Here is an 18,256-nt window from a genome sequence, read left to right on the forward strand (position 1 = left end):
AAGTTCATGCCGCAGCTGCGGCATGTGCTAGCTCCGCCCTCTCCTTCAATAACATGCAACTGGTGACTATTTCCAACATGCTCCAAGCCTACACGACACTGTCAGGACAGGAACTCAAAAAGGACACGAAATGAGTAACTCTCTCATCAATCACAAGGAGAGCTGGGCTAGAGATGGCTCCACAGGGGAGAGTGCTTGCTGACCTTCCAGAGGACGTGAATTTCACTTCCCAGTATCCACATTGGGCAAATCACAACAGCCTCTAATTCCAGCTCCAGGGGATCCGACCCCCTCTTCTGGCCTCCTAGGTACCTACACACACATGAACACCCTACCACACACACACATAAATAAAAAAATAACATTTTTAAGAAAGTATCAAGTCGAGACTAGACATCCAAGGCTATGGATAATACTCAGGGTAGAACATTCGCCTAGAATAGATGTCTAAGATGAGCTGGACCCCTCTCAGCTGCAGAGCTGAGGCATGAATGAAAATGTTAACAGTGATTATCTCTAAGATTCACAACTGAGTGTGAGTAAGAGTGTGTACATGGGGGAGTAATTTTCCCGAGTATTTTGAGGCATACTAGCGAGAAATACTTTTAAAGACAGTGAAACCAGCCTGAAGACTGGAAATGGACATCTATTCTAGGCGAATGTTCTACCCTGAGTATTATCCATAGCCTTGGATGTCTAGTCTCGACTTGATACTTTCTTAAAAATGTTATTTTTTTATTTATGTGTGTGTGTGGTGGGGTGTTCATGTGTGTGTAGGTACCTAGGAGGCCAGAAGAGGGAGTCGGATCCCCTGGAGCTGGAATTACAGGCTGTTGTGATTTGCCCAATGTGGATACCGGGAAGTGAAATTCACGTCCTCTGGAAGGTCAGCAAGCACTCTCCCCTGTGGAGCCATCTCTAGCCCAGCACATGATGGAAAAGGAAGCATCATGGGACAGAGAACTGTGAGGTTAGGGAGTGCTACAGAGCCAACGCCGCTCCAGACTCAGGCTTTGGACGCTTGGTATCCAGCTGGTGGCGCTGGATCCCTTAACAGGCTGTGGAACCTCAGAAGGTGGGGTCTGGCTCCAGCACTCTTGGCTTCCATGTACCATGATGTGAACATCATCACCAAACTCTCCCATGGCCATGAACTGCTGTGGGGTATTTGTACAATGTGTGAAGATATATTGCTGTGATTGGTTTAATAAAGAGCTGAACAGCCAATAGCTAGGCAGGAGGTACAGGTGGGACTTCTGGGCGGAGAGAAAGGAAGTAGGAGATGAACTGAGGCACGTGAAATGCCATCGAGATACAGAATGAGTTAGACACACAAAATGGGAGAGAGGTAAAAGCCATGTGGCAGAATGTAGATTAATAAAAATATGGGCTAATTTAAGTTATAAGAACTGTGGGTCAAGCCTAAGGGAAGGCGACACTTTCATAATTAATAATAAGTCTGTCCACACCGTATCTGTGAGCTGGCAGCCCACAGGAAAGTCTGATTACAATGAACCGAGCTACTCTGCCAAGCTTCCCTGCCGTGGCGGACTAAAACTCTCTCACACTGAACCAAAATAACTCTTCCTCTCTTAGGTTGTTTCTATCAGGTACTATGGTTACAAGGAGAGACCACAAACAGGGAGCCGGGCCTGCCATTCCAGCCACATGAGAAGCTGGGGTAGGAGGGTCCTTCAGGCCCAGGAGTTCAACCACAGCCTGGATGGCACTGAGGCTACTCACCCCCAGAAACAAAAACAGCAATTTAAAAAACCTACAGAAATGCCAGAGGATTTATAACCAACAACTGGGAGTGAGTGAAGGTTTTTAAATGGTACCTTTTACTATTAGAAAAATAATACCTTTCTGGGGCTGGCGATGGAGAGTCAGCTAGAACAGTGTTTGGCTAGCATGCACCAAAGTCCCTTGAGTGTGGTCCCCAGCCCATATCAACTGGGGTAGTGGTACGCGAAGATAATCTCAGCACTCAGGAGGTAGAGACAGGAAGACAGAAGTCCAACGTCATCTGTGGTTCACTGCATGGTTTGGGGGCCAAACCTGAGCTTCAGGAGGCGCTGTCTCAACAAACAAACACCCCCTTTTTTGTGTGCAGGAGACCCACCCACCTTACACAGAGTAGTAGGATTTACTCAGTCTACTGTTTAAAATATAGGTCACAAACAAAACACGCTTTTACAGGCAACACAATTGTGTTGGGCCAAACATCTAAACATCATGACCTCTCCAAAAGGGCCACATGAAATTACCCAGTGCAACAAGTAATTGCCCTTAAGTTCTTCCCACCATGTGCGCCTAAATAAGACTCTGAGTGCTGAGTAAGTCATGCAGAGGTGGCAAAGCTCAAACAGGAACAAGGGCCAAAGGCTGAGGCCAGTATTCACTCAGCAGCTCCAGTGGTTTGCTGGCACCCTGCTTCTCTTGAGTCCTACCCACTTCATGAATCTAGGACATGGTTTTTTTTTTTTTTTTTTTTTTTTTTTTCTTTTTTTTTTTTTTTTTTAAAGCATTGATCAAGCAATTGAAACAGACTGATGTAGTTGGAAGGTTTCTTGGGTCCTGCCTGCCCCTCCCCAGACCCACAGCCATTATAAAAGAATCATCTAGAGGTTTAATATTTATAACTGCTCAGCCACTAGCTCAGGCTTATTACTAACTAGTTCTTACACTTAAATTAACCCATAATTCTTATCTATGTTTAGCCACGTGGCTTGGTACCTTTTCTCAGTTCTGCCTTGTCATCTTGCTTCCTCTGTGTCTGGCTGGCGACTCCTGACTCAGCCCTTCCTCTTCCCAGCATTCTCCTCATCTGCTTACCCTGCCTATACTTCCTGCCTAACTACTGGCCAATCAGCGTTTTATTAAACCAGTGTACAAGAGCATGATCCCACAGCAGACTGAAACCATGGTGTAGACAAGTTATTGGCATGAAGATCCAGCGCTTTGGCAGCTTTGGGAAAACACCGAGACTTTAACTTTGTCTTCTGTTCTGAGGCCACCACAAGATGTTTTGTGCTGATGTTCATTCCTCAGTCATGAGAAGTGGTTGGAGGGGCCAGGCATTACGTTATCTCTCAAAAAAATATTAATTTGGAGTTGAGTTAAAATTAGCAAGGGGGAGGAGGAAGGAGAAATAAATCACCGGACTCAAGTGATTTGGGAGCAGAGTAGCAGATACCTCACGGCAGCGGCGGGAGAGGCGTACATAGGTCCTGCCAGCCCGGCCCGTGGTCCTCAGGGTAGGGCCAAGGCTGAGTGTGGTGAGACCTGTCAAGTAAAACCCTCAGGAAGTTGCGGCCCGGGTCATCCCCTCCGCAGGCTGGAATCTGAGTCAGTATGGCTTGTGACTAATGACTTGTCACAATGTCAGCTGCTTCATCGTAACATAATTACACATAGGAGAGAGATCATCACCTATTTTTAGGAATCGTCCTTCTGGGAATCATGGTGCTGATGGCCTCCAGAAAGCCACTTCCAGACCTCTGACATAAACCTCCCAAGACAGACTCCCCTCCTGGCCACCTGATGGAGCTCTGAGGTCCCGCCCTCCACTCCCTTGAGAGCTGAGCTGCTCAGGAGTTGCTTTGGTCCCACAGAACCTGTTTGTATACCTGAATGAGATGGCCAGTTCCTAGCCACCACGCCAGCGGTGGAAGTCGCCGCAGACGTTGTTGCAGATGGGAATGGAGGAACCTCACCTGGTCTTCCCATTTCCAGAAAGTCGTCTTTGTACCTAGGACATCTAGTAACTAGCACACAACTCAGCGCTTCAGTCTGTAGGAGGTGAGTCATGAGTCAATCACTGCTTATGTGTCCTAAACCAGTCCACAAGCTCCCAGAGAACACGCCCTATAACAGTCTCTACCAATGCTATTCCGTTCAACTGGGTGTTCAGAAAGTTCATTAAAATGGGGTCAAGGGGCTCCTCATATAAGAGTCCTTATTTAGTAGAATCACTCATCAGGCAAACGGAGCTAAGTTTTGCTCAAAACCCTAGGAACTTACCAGACTCAGAAGTTGGCCCTTAACTCCCTTTTTTTTCTCTATTCCTTTTCTGTTCTTTCCTGCCCTCCAAGCTAAGAGAAGGATAATGCAAAAGCAGCTTACAAATATGACTGGCAGAAAGATACAGTAAAGAAAGCCAAGTTACATGTAATACTGTGAGACCAAAATGAGAACAAAATGCCTCCATCTTAGAAATAAGGCCTAAGCTTTCTCCATTTTAGGTATAGGCTTTGAGTTACTGGAACCAGTCAACCCAGATTCCAGAAATTAGAAAGTGCAAAGTACAGAGTCACAAGATATTCATTCGGTGATGACTGTTTAACCAAGGAATGTTCCAACCCTGGTTTCCAGGGTAACTGACCACAGAAATGTCCCCACCTGAGGGCAGCCAATGAGAAATGGTGATGGGCAACCCCTTAGAAGTAAGATTAAACCATGATTTCTAGAAGTCCCTAGAAGCGAGCCAATCAGAATTGTACCCGTACTAGCACCCCTAAATGATGTAACCTTGTGGTTTTTGCCTTTAAAAACTGAGCTTGCAGAAAGGTGGGCACTTCCTCCAGCCTCCACTGCATTGGATGTATTGGACAAAGTCCCTGCCTAGGCTTGTATTGCTTTCAGATATCCCGAATTAAACTTTGCTTTTGCATTCCGGCATACTGGTCTTTGGTGGTCTCTCTGGGGGGTCGCGATCTGGTCACAATAATACAAAGGGAAGAGAGAAGTGAAGCAAAGCATACCAAACCAGGGCTGAGGAAGAAAGTCAACCCCCGGTTTCTGAAAAGCTGTAAAGCTGTTGGAAGGCTTGGCATAAATGAAGAAAATGGAAAGGGGGAACCCAGATTTGGAGGAGGCCCAAGGCTTAGACACCACTTACTATATGAGAAAGTAATTTTCTCAATCTCTTTAAAGCTGAGGATAGAAACCCAAGAGCTGAATGAATAGGCAGTAAGGCACACAGCTACAATTCTGTGTGAGACTATGCACATGCATTTGCCTTCCTGCCTCAAGCCCACTTACATGCTATTTGTTAAGAAGGGAGGAAAAAAGGAAACCCGTCATAACAATGAAGACAACAAAGCAGAAATTTGACTGATTCCTGTAAGACAGAGGGAGAACGAGACAGCATTTACAGACAACGCAGCGCTAAAACATGGACACAGGAGGCAGGCAGAATCCATTCTTCCCTGACAATTCCGACCAGTGTCTACAAAAATGGGGCTTCTTGTAGCTAACACACTTTCATTCATAAGTATACACAGACAAGAAGGGCCAGGAGTTTCATTCAGTGGTAGGAGGGCTTCACTACCATGTTCAAGGTTCTCAGTAGATGCCCATTACCCCCAAAGGACATAAATATGCATAGCCAATAAATGATTTTCAACCATTTTGAAAAGCCAAAGTACAAAATAGAAAGATTTCTAAAATGAAAAATGGAAGGAAAAAAATGATTCAGTGTTAAACAGATAATTCAAAAAAAAAAGATTATTTTTGATTTCTAGTTTTCTCAGACAAGCTGAAAACAATAACTGAATCTATAAAACATCAATAGGTTGCTATGGAAAGGAAGCAATAAGAAATAATTATTGGAAATTAAAACCACGATTAACAAAATGAAAACAATCTAGGAAGAAATCCTGCATGGGGAGACAAATTAGGAAAAAAATAAAAAAAATGTTAAGAGACACAGAAGATCAATCGAAACTTTTTACTATCTAATTAACAAGAATTCCTAGAAGATCCAGAGGAAAACTAGTTATCAAGATGTGGTGGTTTGAATGAGAATGGACACCATAAGCTCATCCATTTGAATGTGTTCTCAGTTGATGAACTATTTAGAAGGATTAGTACCTCTTGTGGAAGGTGTGTCACTCAGGGTGGGCTGTAGAGGGCACGAAATCCTTGTGCTCACAGATAAGCACTAGGGAAACCAGGAACGTTAAACTAAGGCTTGTCTCTTCAAAGGAAGAGATGTATCATCTCTTCTCTGCCCATAACGCTGGGAATGATTTGGTTAATAGCCTGGTGACCTCTGAACTATTTCTATGGCCAGACCACACATGGTGTTTGTCTCAGTCATCCTCCCCAGACCCTTATCTTGAGCGTTGTTTCTCAGCCAGTAGAGCCCATCTTTATCGGAGATGTCACACGTACTTTACAAATGAGAGCAGAGGTAGTTAATAACCTTTGCACTATCTGTATGACCAACACCACACCAGCTCTTCCCCCAGACCTTTAACATGCCGCATGTAGTCAATCTATACAATCCATCTTAATTGAAACTCTTTCCATGTACCTTGGAAAGAGTTTCAATGTAACCATGTCTTAAGCTTTGTTGTACACACAGGATTGAATTAATTATCACCAGAAAACTTTTTCTCAAAATGTGCTGTGCTTAAATATGCCTAACATAAACTGTCCTTTGTTAGCCTCTAGAAGTTTGAACCAACAACAGCCACTGAGTTGTGTTGAGGAAGGCTGACTTCTTGCTTCACACTGATGATACCCTTCTGGCCTCTGGGATCACAGAGATCACTGGAGTGGGTTTTGAGGTTTCAAAATCCCACAGCCCATGACATCCAGTCAGTCTCAGTCTCTCTCTCTCTCTCTCTCTCTCTCTCTCTCTCTCTCTCTCTCTCTCTCTCCCTCCCTCCCTCCCTCCCTCCCTCCCTCCCTCCCTCCCCCTCTCCCTCTCCCTCCCTCCCTCTCGCCCTTCCTTCCTCCCTCCTTCCCCTACTTCATTTTGTGGTTAAGATGTAAGCTCTCAGTTACTTCTCCAGCACCATGCCTGCCTGCCTGACTCCATGCTTCCCACCATGATTACAGGCTAGTCCTCTGAAACTATAAGCAAGCCCCAAATTAAATGCTTCTTTTTATAAGTCACCTTGGTTATGGTGTCTCTTCACAGCAACAGAACAGTAACTAAGCCACAAGATATAATACATAAATCAAAAACATCAGTCTCTAGATTGGAAGTCATAGATCTCGAACAGAATGAGGAAAAAAATAATCAAAAACTTGAAATCAATTGAGCAGTCAAATGGGAGTTGTTGGGTCTAGAGAGATGGTTCAGCAGTTTAAGAGCACTTAATGCTCTCACAGACAACCTGGATTCAAATTATAGCAGCTACACTGGGTGGTGGCGGCACATGCCTTTAATCATAGTACTCTGGAGGCAGAGGCTGGCTGATCTCTGTGAGTTCGAGGCCAGCCTGCTCTACAAAGGGAGTTCAGGACAGCCAGGACTACACAGAGAAACCCTGTCTTGAAAAACCCAAACCCAAACCAAACAACAAAACAAAAAGCACCAAAAAGCCCAAAACAAACCAAAAACAGATTACAGCACCTACACGGGGGCTTACAACCACCCTTAACTATATTTCCAGGGGATCTGGCACCCACTTCTGACCTCCAAAGGCATCAGGTGCACTTGCACGCGCGCGCGCACACACACACAATGCACTTACACACATGCAGGCAAAACATTCATACATATGAACTAAAAATAAATAAAGGTTGCCAATCACATTGGTATTTTCTTTAAAAATAATTTAAGGATGTAATCTAAAAAAGTTGAGAAGAAAAAGTACATAAGAAAGAAGGCAACGAGTACCAGATACAACCCTAACTCAGAAGCAGAAACCGGACTGTGCGGATGCAGTTGCCTCACAACATGAAAATTAATCTACCCCTAGATGAACACAAATTATTACAACGACACAATTTAAAACTAGAAAAACAGACCCAAATTCAGTGTTCTAAGTATGGAGAAATAAAATGTAGCACATTTTTGAACAGCTGTACCACTGAGCCTTATCTGCAGCCCTCAATTTTTCATTCACCTGCTTCCTCTGCTAGATCTTCTGATCCTTCGGGGGCAACGATCATCTTTTTCATCTCTAACCCAATACACAGCAAAACGGTTTGCTACTAGGTGATAAACATATGGGAATGAATTAAATTTAAACCGGGAGGTGAGGGCGTGGATCGACACTCTCGGCATCTTCTTAAGCTCGCAGCAAGGCCTTTTCTCCCAATAACAAAATAACTCCAAACGTGCCGGGTCCAACCTCCCATAGAAGCTCCGGGGCTATCCACAGGCTCCGCCCCCTGCCCTGGGAAGCCAGACAGGCGCCAGGAGCATAAGTGCGCCTGCGCAGACGCGCGAGCCGAGTCCAAGCTTCCAGGCGTTTAAGTCCGTTCTTGCACCTTCGGAGTGAGGAGTGGGACTGGCGCAGCCGCTCCTCCGCACTTCCGCCTGCAAACGCTGCTTCAGCTCCGCCCGCAGGCTCCGGGCTCTGGGCACTGCTTACTGCGACCGCCGCCGTCACGTGGCAATCACCGCCCAGGCCACGCCCATCACCTTCTGCGGAGGGGGAAGGGGAAGGAGGCGTGGCCTCTGTAGACTGGCCGAGGTATACCTGCCTCTTAGGCGTCGGAGCCGGGCCCCGTGTCTGGTGGCAGCGAAGGGCAGCGTGCTGGGGCGTCCTTGGCCTTTCCTGCACGGTAGCTGGGGGAGGGGGGGGGGCTGTGCACCAAGCCCAGGACATTTACCCTCCCTCACAGCCTGCGGAGGTAGCCGTGCTTCTGCAGAAGGTCCAGCAAAGGACTATACTTGCGGACTCGGTACTCGTCTAATTACCTTAACGGTGTGCAGTGCCCGGCTGAAGAGGCATCAGAAGAAGGGCAGAGCGAGCCAGATGCGCGTACATCATCGCCGGTGGACACTTGGCTCCTCCTGGCCAAAGGACAGAACGTTCTGCTTTACCACCAAGTGCCTGTTTCAGCCAGTTGGCTCGTTACTGATGGACTTGGGGGCCGCTGTTACAGCAAATGGCAGGCCCTTTCTGGAGATGGATGTCCCGTCTCTGGGAAACTCAGGACTCAGACACGCTGTTCACTTTATCGAAGAGTTTTGCTGCTGTCGGAGCCTGCTGTTCAGAGACAGATAATGCCTTTCTCTAGCAGATGTTTGAGTGGAGAGAGGAGATTATAGTAAGTGGATGTGAGGAGGAGGGCTGACTCGGATTTATACCACCATCACCCCCATGTTACCATTCAATAGCTGAGGACTGGCTTTTAAAGAGTTAATTTTTCAGAGCTGGGAAGATGGTTTAGTTGGTAAAATGCTTGCCACACAGGCATGAGGAGCCGAGTTCAGATCTCCAGCACCCATGTAAAAAGGTATATAGTTCATTTCTGTCAGATCTAAGTGCCTGAAGACAAAGCAAGGCGGAAGAGGGAGAACAGAGAAGAAGAGAATTCTTACCATGGACCGTAAAACAAGCAGTGAATTCACTTACATCTGTGGTCTCATCTTTACGCTTAGAGACCTAACAATTCAGGTCAGTGTGGCCACGTAATATCCATTTACCAATACTTGAACATGAGTGTGGTCTATGGATCAGCGTCCCCAAAAGCATGCCAAGTATGGAGAATCCTGTGCCATTCCCACGCCTAGGCAGTTCAAATGGTCCTCAGGTGATCTCTATCCGTATTAATGTTTGAGAATCACTACCATAAATCAATGTATGCAGCAAGGATTAATCTGCAGAAGAAATTTAAAACTTATCGTGCATGTGGTCCTAGGTTTTATCACCAACACCACACACACACACACACACACACACACACACACACACACACAAGTTGTATGCGAATTGCTGCTGTTGAATTTTGGAGGCAGGCTTTTTCTAGATATCCATTGCTATTTTATGTGGCTTCATATCATGGGCACATCCCTTCAGCAATAAACACGTAGTCTGTCAATATAACCTAGGGGTAAGCCTAGCATACACAAGGCTCTTGGTTTGATTACCAGTTCAGCAAAAATAGTGATAATTTTGTCCAGTATGGCATGGGAGAAAACATTTTTTTTAACTTAATCCCAATCTTTGACAAAAATACTTTAGTTCCACATGTACATTTTCATCAAGGATATCGTTGCACCAGTAAATACATGCAACCTTAGGTGTAAAGCTCTTTGGGGTTATGAGTCTTCAGAGGGTTCTGTATGTCCTCTCACAGGTAAGGCTTCATGACAGTATCACTGATATCTCCATTTCCCCAATGTTTTCAACCATCTGGAGCTATTATTTTCAGCAGAAATCAAAATCATAGGAAGACTCAATAACAAACTGGTGTCAGACACTAAGGAAAGATGTTGTAGTTGACACTGTAGAGTAGCTGAAACAAAAGAAGAGATCAAGTGTTCATATAGAAAACAGGTTGTTAAAGATCTTACAGGCTAATGTCTGAACCTTGAAGGTTCTAGGCCATTCTGAGCCACATAGGTCTATAGGAAGACCCTGACACAAAACCAAACCAAACCAAAGAAATCTCACACAGGATATCTTGAATTGGTGGCACACACCTCTAATCTCAGCATTCAGAAGACTGAGGCAGGAGGATCATCCTAAGCTACACAACAGAGACTGTGTCTTAAAACAAACAGTTTCATGGTTTGAATGTGAAATTCCCCCACCCACAGCCTCATGTGTCTGAACACTTAGTCCCTATCTGGTGGCACTATTTTGGGGTGCTTTGGAACATTTCTAATAAGTGGATCACTGTGGGCAGCAAAGGTCACAGGTGATATCTTGTTCTGATTCGCCTCAATAGGATTTTAAGTAACTTCCCACCTGGTCTTCTTGCTTATTCCTTTTCCCTTCTCCAGTTTAAAGGTGGTAAAAAAAAAAAAGAAAGTCCATGCTGTTTAGGAAGCACCATTGTTAGAGTGCTTGCCTTGTATGCACAGAGCCTGGTGGTGATAATGGAGCTGTAATCCTAACCCTCAGCTGTGGGAACAGAAGGATCAGGTGTTAAGGTCCGTACTGACTTGGCCCAATATCTCCATTCCCTCAGTTAGGAATCACACCGCAGAGATAGTGTTGATAACTGAGATCTGTGGTGATATTTTATTTGTGCTGAAATGTGATTTTATTTGTATGTTAATAAATAAAGTTGCCTGGAGATCAGAGGTAAAAGCAAGCCATTAAACATAAGTCCAGTGGTGGTAGCACATGTCCTTAATCTGATCACATGGCAGGCAGAGTCTCTGTGTGGTCAAGGACACTGCTAATCGTGGTGACACGAGCCTTTAATCCCAGTACCAACCATAGAAACCTAGAGGTCTGTGTAGACAGGCAGTGACAAGGAAGTCATGTGGTTGGGTTTAGAGCCAATGAGAAGGCAGAACAGAAAGGTAATAAAAAGACAAGTCATATCGGAAGAAACTCTCTCCTCTGGGAAGCAACGAGGTGAGAGGTAAGATAAGGTCGTCACGACTCTCTGATCTCTTTAGCTATTTACCTGTGTATTTGGTTCTGTGTTTCTTATTTACTAAGACTGTTTAGAATTTCGTCTACAGAGATCCCTTGTAAAGATGTGCCTGCCCTTGGAAAAAGGGGCTCTGTCTTTATTGACTCTATTAATAGTCTGAATGGAAATGTAATGCAAGTGATCTAGATCAAAATAGAGGATTTCTATATGGCCATCACACTTGACCTAAACATTGGAAGATGGTCTAACAAAAGACAGACAGTTTTGTCACACACCCAAAAATCAAGTTTAAAAATGACTTGATATTCATTCACTTAACTGTTTTTCTTCAAACCACTCCAGTTTCCTGCTGTAGGAGCACAAAGAGAAGTGATCCCTTCCTGACTGCTAGAAAGGCAGACTGATCACATATAGTCTGACTATTGATTATGACTTGACCTGGGGGAAGTGAATTCTACCTTTTGTATCTTGCCTAGGGAGAAAGTGGGGGCGGGGGGGGGCAGTGGTGGGGGAAGAAGGCAAGAGAAGGTTGGGGAGAAAAGTGGTTTGAGTCCTTCCTTTTAGGGTATCATTTCTGACCCCAGCACTGCACATCTGACTGTCCTACCCATGAAGCCCAAATGAAAGGCCAGAGAGTACAGGTTGAGGGGAGTGCATCGGTGAGAAACTGTGAGCAGCCGGGGACTCCGAGATGTATAAAGTGTGGACTCAGAAAAGACTCAGGGGGCAGATTTTAGCCCCATATGGTTTAGCCTAGTGACACAGAATGCCGTTGTATAATAGGCACACCCTTATGGAAGAGTCTCTACCTCCAGGTCATCATCAGCCTTTACTTCAGTACCTGTCCCTGTGTGGAGTATTGTTGGAGTTCCAGGCGGACTCGAAAACTTAAAACATGAAACACATCCAGGAACAGATATCAGTCATTTATTCCTTCAAGAGGGAACAAAACATCTGCAACTCCGGGAAGTCAAGTCCTGCCATCTGAGTTGTTTGCAAATGGACGTACTAAGTGCTGGTCACCATTGTCACAGGAGCCCTTGTCTCTCCCGTCAGTAGTGCTTTTTCCTAACCCTTGACAATAACTTGTAACCAACCCCCCTAAATACTGAAAATTATCCCAGACCCAAAACCCATTAAAAAGACCAAAAAACCACCCACCCGACACCACCTCTTTGGGAATGTGGGCGTCGTATTCTTAAAATTGCTTCCTGCTGGGTATGGGCGAAGTTTTCTTTATCCTGAAAGAAAAATTTTAGGTTAATTGTCAAATTCTAGGAGAGGTAACTATATCCTTCATTATCCAGTCTGTGTATAATGCCAAAGTTCAGGGTTTATCTCAAGTCCTTATTCAAGTAGTCTTTGAGACTGGATCATCTCAGCTAGTCATCTCAAAATTGCTCTGAGCACCTTGTAGTTCAAAGCTGATCTGTGGATGATGTTTGTCAGCTTAATGATATTATTATTGTCCACGTGGAATTGTTGTTGTTGTGGGGCCCCATCTTCTTTCTGGAGACTTCAGTTGATGTTAGGCCTGGCCCTGATTTCCTGCAGAAAACTGATAAGAGACTCGAACACAAAGACATGTATATGCAGGTAATTGAAGCCTTTTTTTTTTTTTTAGAATTAGTTAGTAATCTAGATGCCATTTATATCTTAACAAAGTTTAAAATGTATAAATATCTATATATATATATTAATCTTGTAAATTTTGATATAAAATTCATACTTTAAGAAAAGTTTAAAGAATCAGAATAGAATCAAAGAGTTGAGATTAGTAATAGAATAGTCCCTTAATTAATTTTGCTTTTGTCCTGTACCATAGCAGAAGATGGCTCTTTTATTCTGGCATGATACAGGGAGTTTGTATTTTCATTTTAACAACATGTTTGAGTTTAAAGAAGGAGAGAGCCATTCTCCAACTCCAAAGTCAGCTTTAAATTTTAATTGAACTGGGACTATTAGAAGACCAATAGTGTTAAATCTTTAGAGAAAAGCAGAAACATTTAGGAAGACATAAAATTTTTTAGATAATATATACCCATACACCGTTTCACTCTGTTTCTTGGGATAGATGATTTGTCCCTTTTCCTCAGTTGTCTCATTTGTCCAGTGTTCTTCAGATTCCTTACCCTTCATTCTCCTAAAAGACAAAAACAAAAACCTTTCCCCAAGACTAATTTTGGGGATGTTCCTTCTTGGCAAATTATTATCTGATTAAATGAAAAGGCATGTGTTACTGGTACAAGTTAGTTTAAATTGGATGTTCATGCTGGTTGATGAACTATCACCTCCTCTAATTAAGAGGTCTCTATTGTTCAAATCGAACCTTTATCAATTTTGATGGTACCCACAGCTTATCTTCTCCTGTAGAAACAAAAGCAAAACCTCGTCCCCAACGTAATACATACCCTGGTTTCCATTCTGAGGTCAGCACACCCTTAAAGTATATAGGCTGATTTAATTCTGTAGTTTTTTCTATTATCCAATGTCTCTCTGCAGCTGTTGTTCCTTTCTCATTGGCATTCAGAAATTCAAAGTTAGAAGAGCATTATGCAGTCTCTTTCTGGGAGTTTTTGTTACCCATTTCTGTTTATTTAGCATATCCTTTAGAGTTCTGTTTGATCTTTCTATAACTGCTTGACCTTGGTATTCCTGTAATATGCTTTATATTGTAATAAGCAAAAAACTGTTTCATTTTAACAGAGACATATGATGGAGCATTGTCAGTTTTGATTTGTGCAGGTATACCCATAATGGCCATGACTTTTAGCAAATGAGTGATTACAGAATCAGCTTTTTCAGAACTCAAAGCAGTTGCCCATTGAAATCCTAAATAAGTATCGATGGTGTGGTGTACATATTTCAGTTTTCCAAATTCTGCAAAGTGAAACACGTCCATCTGCCAGATTTCATTTCTCTGAGTACCCTTTGGGTTACATCCTGCTGGTAATGGCGTTTGATTGTAGAAGGAACAAGTAGGACATTTCTTTACTATTTCTTTGGCTTGTTGCCAGGTTATGGAAAAATCCTTTTTTAAACCTTTACTATTGACGTGATGTTTTTTATGAAATTCTGAGGCCTCCAGCACATTTCCTATCAATAATTTATCAATCTCATCATTGCCTTGTGCTAGAGGGCCTGGCAGACCAGTATGGGATCGAATGTGAGTTATATATAAAGGATGTTTCCTTTTCCTGATTGTATCTTGTAATTGAATAAATAGTGAAGTTCATTCTGAAGCATCAGGGATAAATTCTGCAGTCTCAATATGTAACACCACTCTTTCAGCATACTGAGAGTCAGTTACTATGTTGAGAGGTTCTGAAAAATCCATTAATACCAAGAATAACATACAATTCTGATTTTTGAACTGAATTATATGGACTTTGAACCACTTTACTTAAATTTTCTGATTTGTAACCTGCCTTTCTTCTTTATTGGCATCTGTATAAAATGTACGAACTCCAGATATGGGTTTTTGCCGTACAATTTGAGGCAAGATCCAGTCAGCTCTCTTTATAAGATCAATTCTACTGCTTTTGGGATATTTGCTGTTAATTTCTCCCAAAAAATTACTGCAAGCTCTTTGCCAAGGTTCACTTTCTGTCCATAATTTTTCAATGTCCTCCTTAGTTAAAGGTACGACAATTTCTGCTGGGTCTATGCCTGCTAATTGACAAAGTCTCAATTTTCCTTTGTAAATCAAGTCAGAGATTTTTTCCACATAAGTTTTTAATTTTTTATTTGGTTTATTTGGTAAAAATATCCATTCCAATATAATATCTTCCCTCTGCATTAATATTCCAGTAGGAGAACGCCTAGAAGGTAAAATAACCAAAATGCAATCCAGCTTTGGATCAATATGATCCACGTGTCCTTCATGCACTTTCTTTTCTACCAAGGCTAATTCTTTCTCAGCTTCAGGTGATAATTCTCTTGGACTATTTAAGTCCTTGTCACCTTCTAAGGTTTTGAACAAATTAGTCAGTTCATCATTTTTTACCCCAACAATAGTTCGTAGATGAGAAATATCTCCAAATAATCTTTGAAAGTCATTAAGAGTCTGTAGCCTATCTCTCCGAATTTGCACCTTTTGGGGTCTAATTTTTTGTAGCTCTATTTTATATCCTAAATAATTAATAGAATCTCCTCTTTGTATCTTTTCAGGAGCAATTTGTAATCCCCAGCAAGGCAAAATTTTCTTTACTTCTTCAAACATTATTTCTAAAGTATCTGCATTTGAGTCAGCTAGTAAAATATCGTCCATATAATGATAAATTATAGTTTTAGGAAATTTTTTACGTATCACTTCCAATGGCTGTTGTACAAAGTATTGGCACAGAGTTGGGCTATTCAACATTCCCTGTGGGAGGACCCTCCATTGAAATCTTTTAACCGGTTGAGAATTATTATAAGTAGGCACTGTAAAAGCAAATCTTTCTCTGTCTTTTTCTTGTAAGGGTATTGAATAAAAACAGTCTTTTAAATCAATAACTATGAGAGGCCATCCTTTTGGTAACAGAGTAGGCAAAGGCATCCCAGATTGTAGAGAGCCCATTGACTGAATTACTTTGTTAATTGCTCTAAGGTCTGTTACCATTCTCCATTTACCAGATTTCTTTTTAATAACAAATACAGGAGAATTCCAAGGGCTGGTTGATTTTTCAATATGCTGAGCATTTAACTGTTCTTCTACCAGCTCTTCTAAAGCCTGGAGTTTCTCTGTTGTTAAAGGCCATTGTTGGACCCATACAGGCTTGTCTGTTAACCATTTTAAAGGTAAAACTGTTGGTGTCTTTGGAAGATCATCAGTTATTGTGCCCTGTTCTTGTATAATATGGATGGCTGGTGACCACTCATTAGAACAATATCTTCTAATATTTCTCTCAGTAACATGTGCTAGTTTATGATTTGTTTCTGAGATTGGAGGGATGTTAATCTGAGTATTCCATTGTTGCAACAAGTCTCGACCCCACAGGTTCATAGTTATGTTAGCCACATATGGTTTTAATTTTCCTCTCTGTCCTTCTGGACCTATACATTCGAGCCGTCTTGCACTCTGTGTCACCTGAGATAATGTCCCAATTCCTAACAGTTGAACGTTTACCTCCTGAAGAGGCCAAGTTGGATGCCAAAATTCTGGTGCAATTATGGTAACGTCCGCACCTGTGTCTACCAGACCAGACAACAAAACACCATTTATTTTTATCGTTAATTTTGGTCTTTGTTCATTAATAAAAGCTTGCCAAAAAATTTTCTTTATGTTTTCTCCTGAATTTTCTATTCTCTCTGTTTCATCATCCTGACCAGCATGATTTATTCCAATAGGCATTTGGTTATTTAATCGCTCAGAGCAGGGATTTCCTCTATGGCTTCAGGAAAGGTTTGAACTGGATTTGCAATGGGGGCCTGCCTGAGGCCCCTCTGGGAGTTTCCCGAAGACTGAGGCAAAGGATTACCCTGTCTGTCCTTTGTTGATCTACATTCGTTGGTCCAGTGTTTTCCCTTACCACACCTTCTGCATACTCCAGAAGGAAGGGGGCATTCTGTTGCCATTGTTCCTTGAAGAAACATTTTTCTGGGAATGACCTGTCTACAGTCCCTTTTCAAATGTCCTTGCTTTCCACATCCAAAACATCTAACACTCCTCAAACCTTTTGAAATTACTTCTCCTACCCACGTATCATCATGCTCATCAGCCTCAACATTAATTGTTTCTCTAATCCAATCTTCCATAGGTTCAGATCTTGCCCTTAATGGCTTGATTATTCTTTTGCATGCTGCATTCGCATTCTCAAAGGCCAAAGATTCAATTATTGCCTTACCAGCTTCTGAATCCGTGACCATTCTCTTTACTGCTGAAGCCAGTCTTTGTAAAAAATCTGTAAAAGACTCTTTTGGGCCTTGCATCACCTTTGTAAATGACTCAGATTTTTTTCCTGGTTCCTCAACTCTGTCCCATGCATTCAAGGCTGCCGTTCGACATAAAATTAGGGTTTGGACATCATATAAACATTGTGTTTGTACTGAAGCATATTGGCCTTCTCCAATAAGCTGATCCTGGCAAACTTGTATTCCTTTATCCCTCCATTGTTTTTCTATGTTTTTAGCCTCCTCCTTAAACCAGGTCAGAAATTGAAGTCTCTGGCTGGGTTCCAGAACACCTTGTGCAAGGTCCCGCCAGTCCTGTGGTACTATCCTATTATATGTTGACCAAGAGTTTAACATTTGCTTTACATATGGGGAATGCATACCATAAGATACTATTGCCTCCTTAAACCTTTTTAAATCCAACATTTCAATTGGAGCCCAAATATTTTGTGTAGCCATTTGATCAGGCATCTGCTGTATGGTTACAGGATAAATTAAGAGTGACTGTGTGAAAACAGGCTTTCTTTCTGTAACCTTATGATCCAGACTTGAAACAACTTCACTGTTAATTTCTTCTGTCTGAATTTTTACAGGTTTAACAAGTTCTTCTAAAGCTGTTATCCTGGCACTTAAATTGACTATCTTTTTAAATATTGAAATGAGGATTACCATAGTGATAAGCTTCATAATTTCACCAATACTAATATTATATAGTTGTTCCATTGTCAGACTGCCTAAAATTTCGAACAAAAACCAATTTTCTTCCAATGTACACATAAAACCCATTTTTTAATGTAGAAAAAAATCTCTTTTAGATAGTTTCCTTTAAAATATCTGATATGTTATGACTTACCAAATCTGTGTAGAACAGTAGAAATCCGAGGGGATTTTCAAAACAGCCACCTAGTGTCCCAGGTGTAAATCCAGAGAGAGAGACAGAGAGAGAGAGAGAGAGAGAGAGAGAGAGAGAGAGAGAGAACGCACAAGAAAGCGTAGCCGGCTAAAGCCACGTGTTCCCTCTTGTGCCGAGTCAAGGCTTGGGTCTGGCTTCCTTAAGCTCCGACCACGTGCGTTGGCT

The 18,256-nt window shown here is 42.5% G+C and overlaps 2 protein-coding genes across 4 annotated transcripts in view; one reads left to right on the forward strand and one right to left on the reverse strand.

Annotated features, from left to right (window-relative positions):
* Window positions 1-8,143, reverse strand: part of LOC143268222 (insulin-like growth factor 2 mRNA-binding protein 2) — a 78,840-nt gene extending 70,697 nt beyond the window's left edge. The window contains exon 1 of one of the 3 annotated variants that reach the window (XM_076549362.1): window positions 7,866-8,143. In XM_076549362.1, coding sequence (XP_076405477.1) covers window positions 7,866-8,026 — 161 coding nt within the window. In that variant the 5' untranslated portion in view covers window positions 8,027-8,143. The remainder of the gene's footprint in view (window positions 1-7,865) is intronic. The other 2 variants (XM_076549363.1, XM_076549364.1) reach the window with 2 other exon arrangements.
* A 476-nt stretch (window positions 8,144-8,619) lies between these two features.
* Window positions 8,620-18,256, forward strand: part of LOC143268227 (uncharacterized) — a 76,347-nt gene continuing 66,710 nt past the window's right edge. The window contains exon 1 of the mRNA XM_076549373.1: window positions 8,620-9,368. The gene's annotated coding sequence lies outside the window, so the exon portion shown is untranslated. The remainder of the gene's footprint in view (window positions 9,369-18,256) is intronic.

Source organism: Peromyscus maniculatus, chromosome 12 (assembly GCF_049852395.1).
Source record: "Peromyscus maniculatus bairdii isolate BWxNUB_F1_BW_parent chromosome 12, HU_Pman_BW_mat_3.1, whole genome shotgun sequence".
Lineage (NCBI taxonomy): Eukaryota > Metazoa > Chordata > Mammalia > Rodentia > Cricetidae > Peromyscus > Peromyscus maniculatus.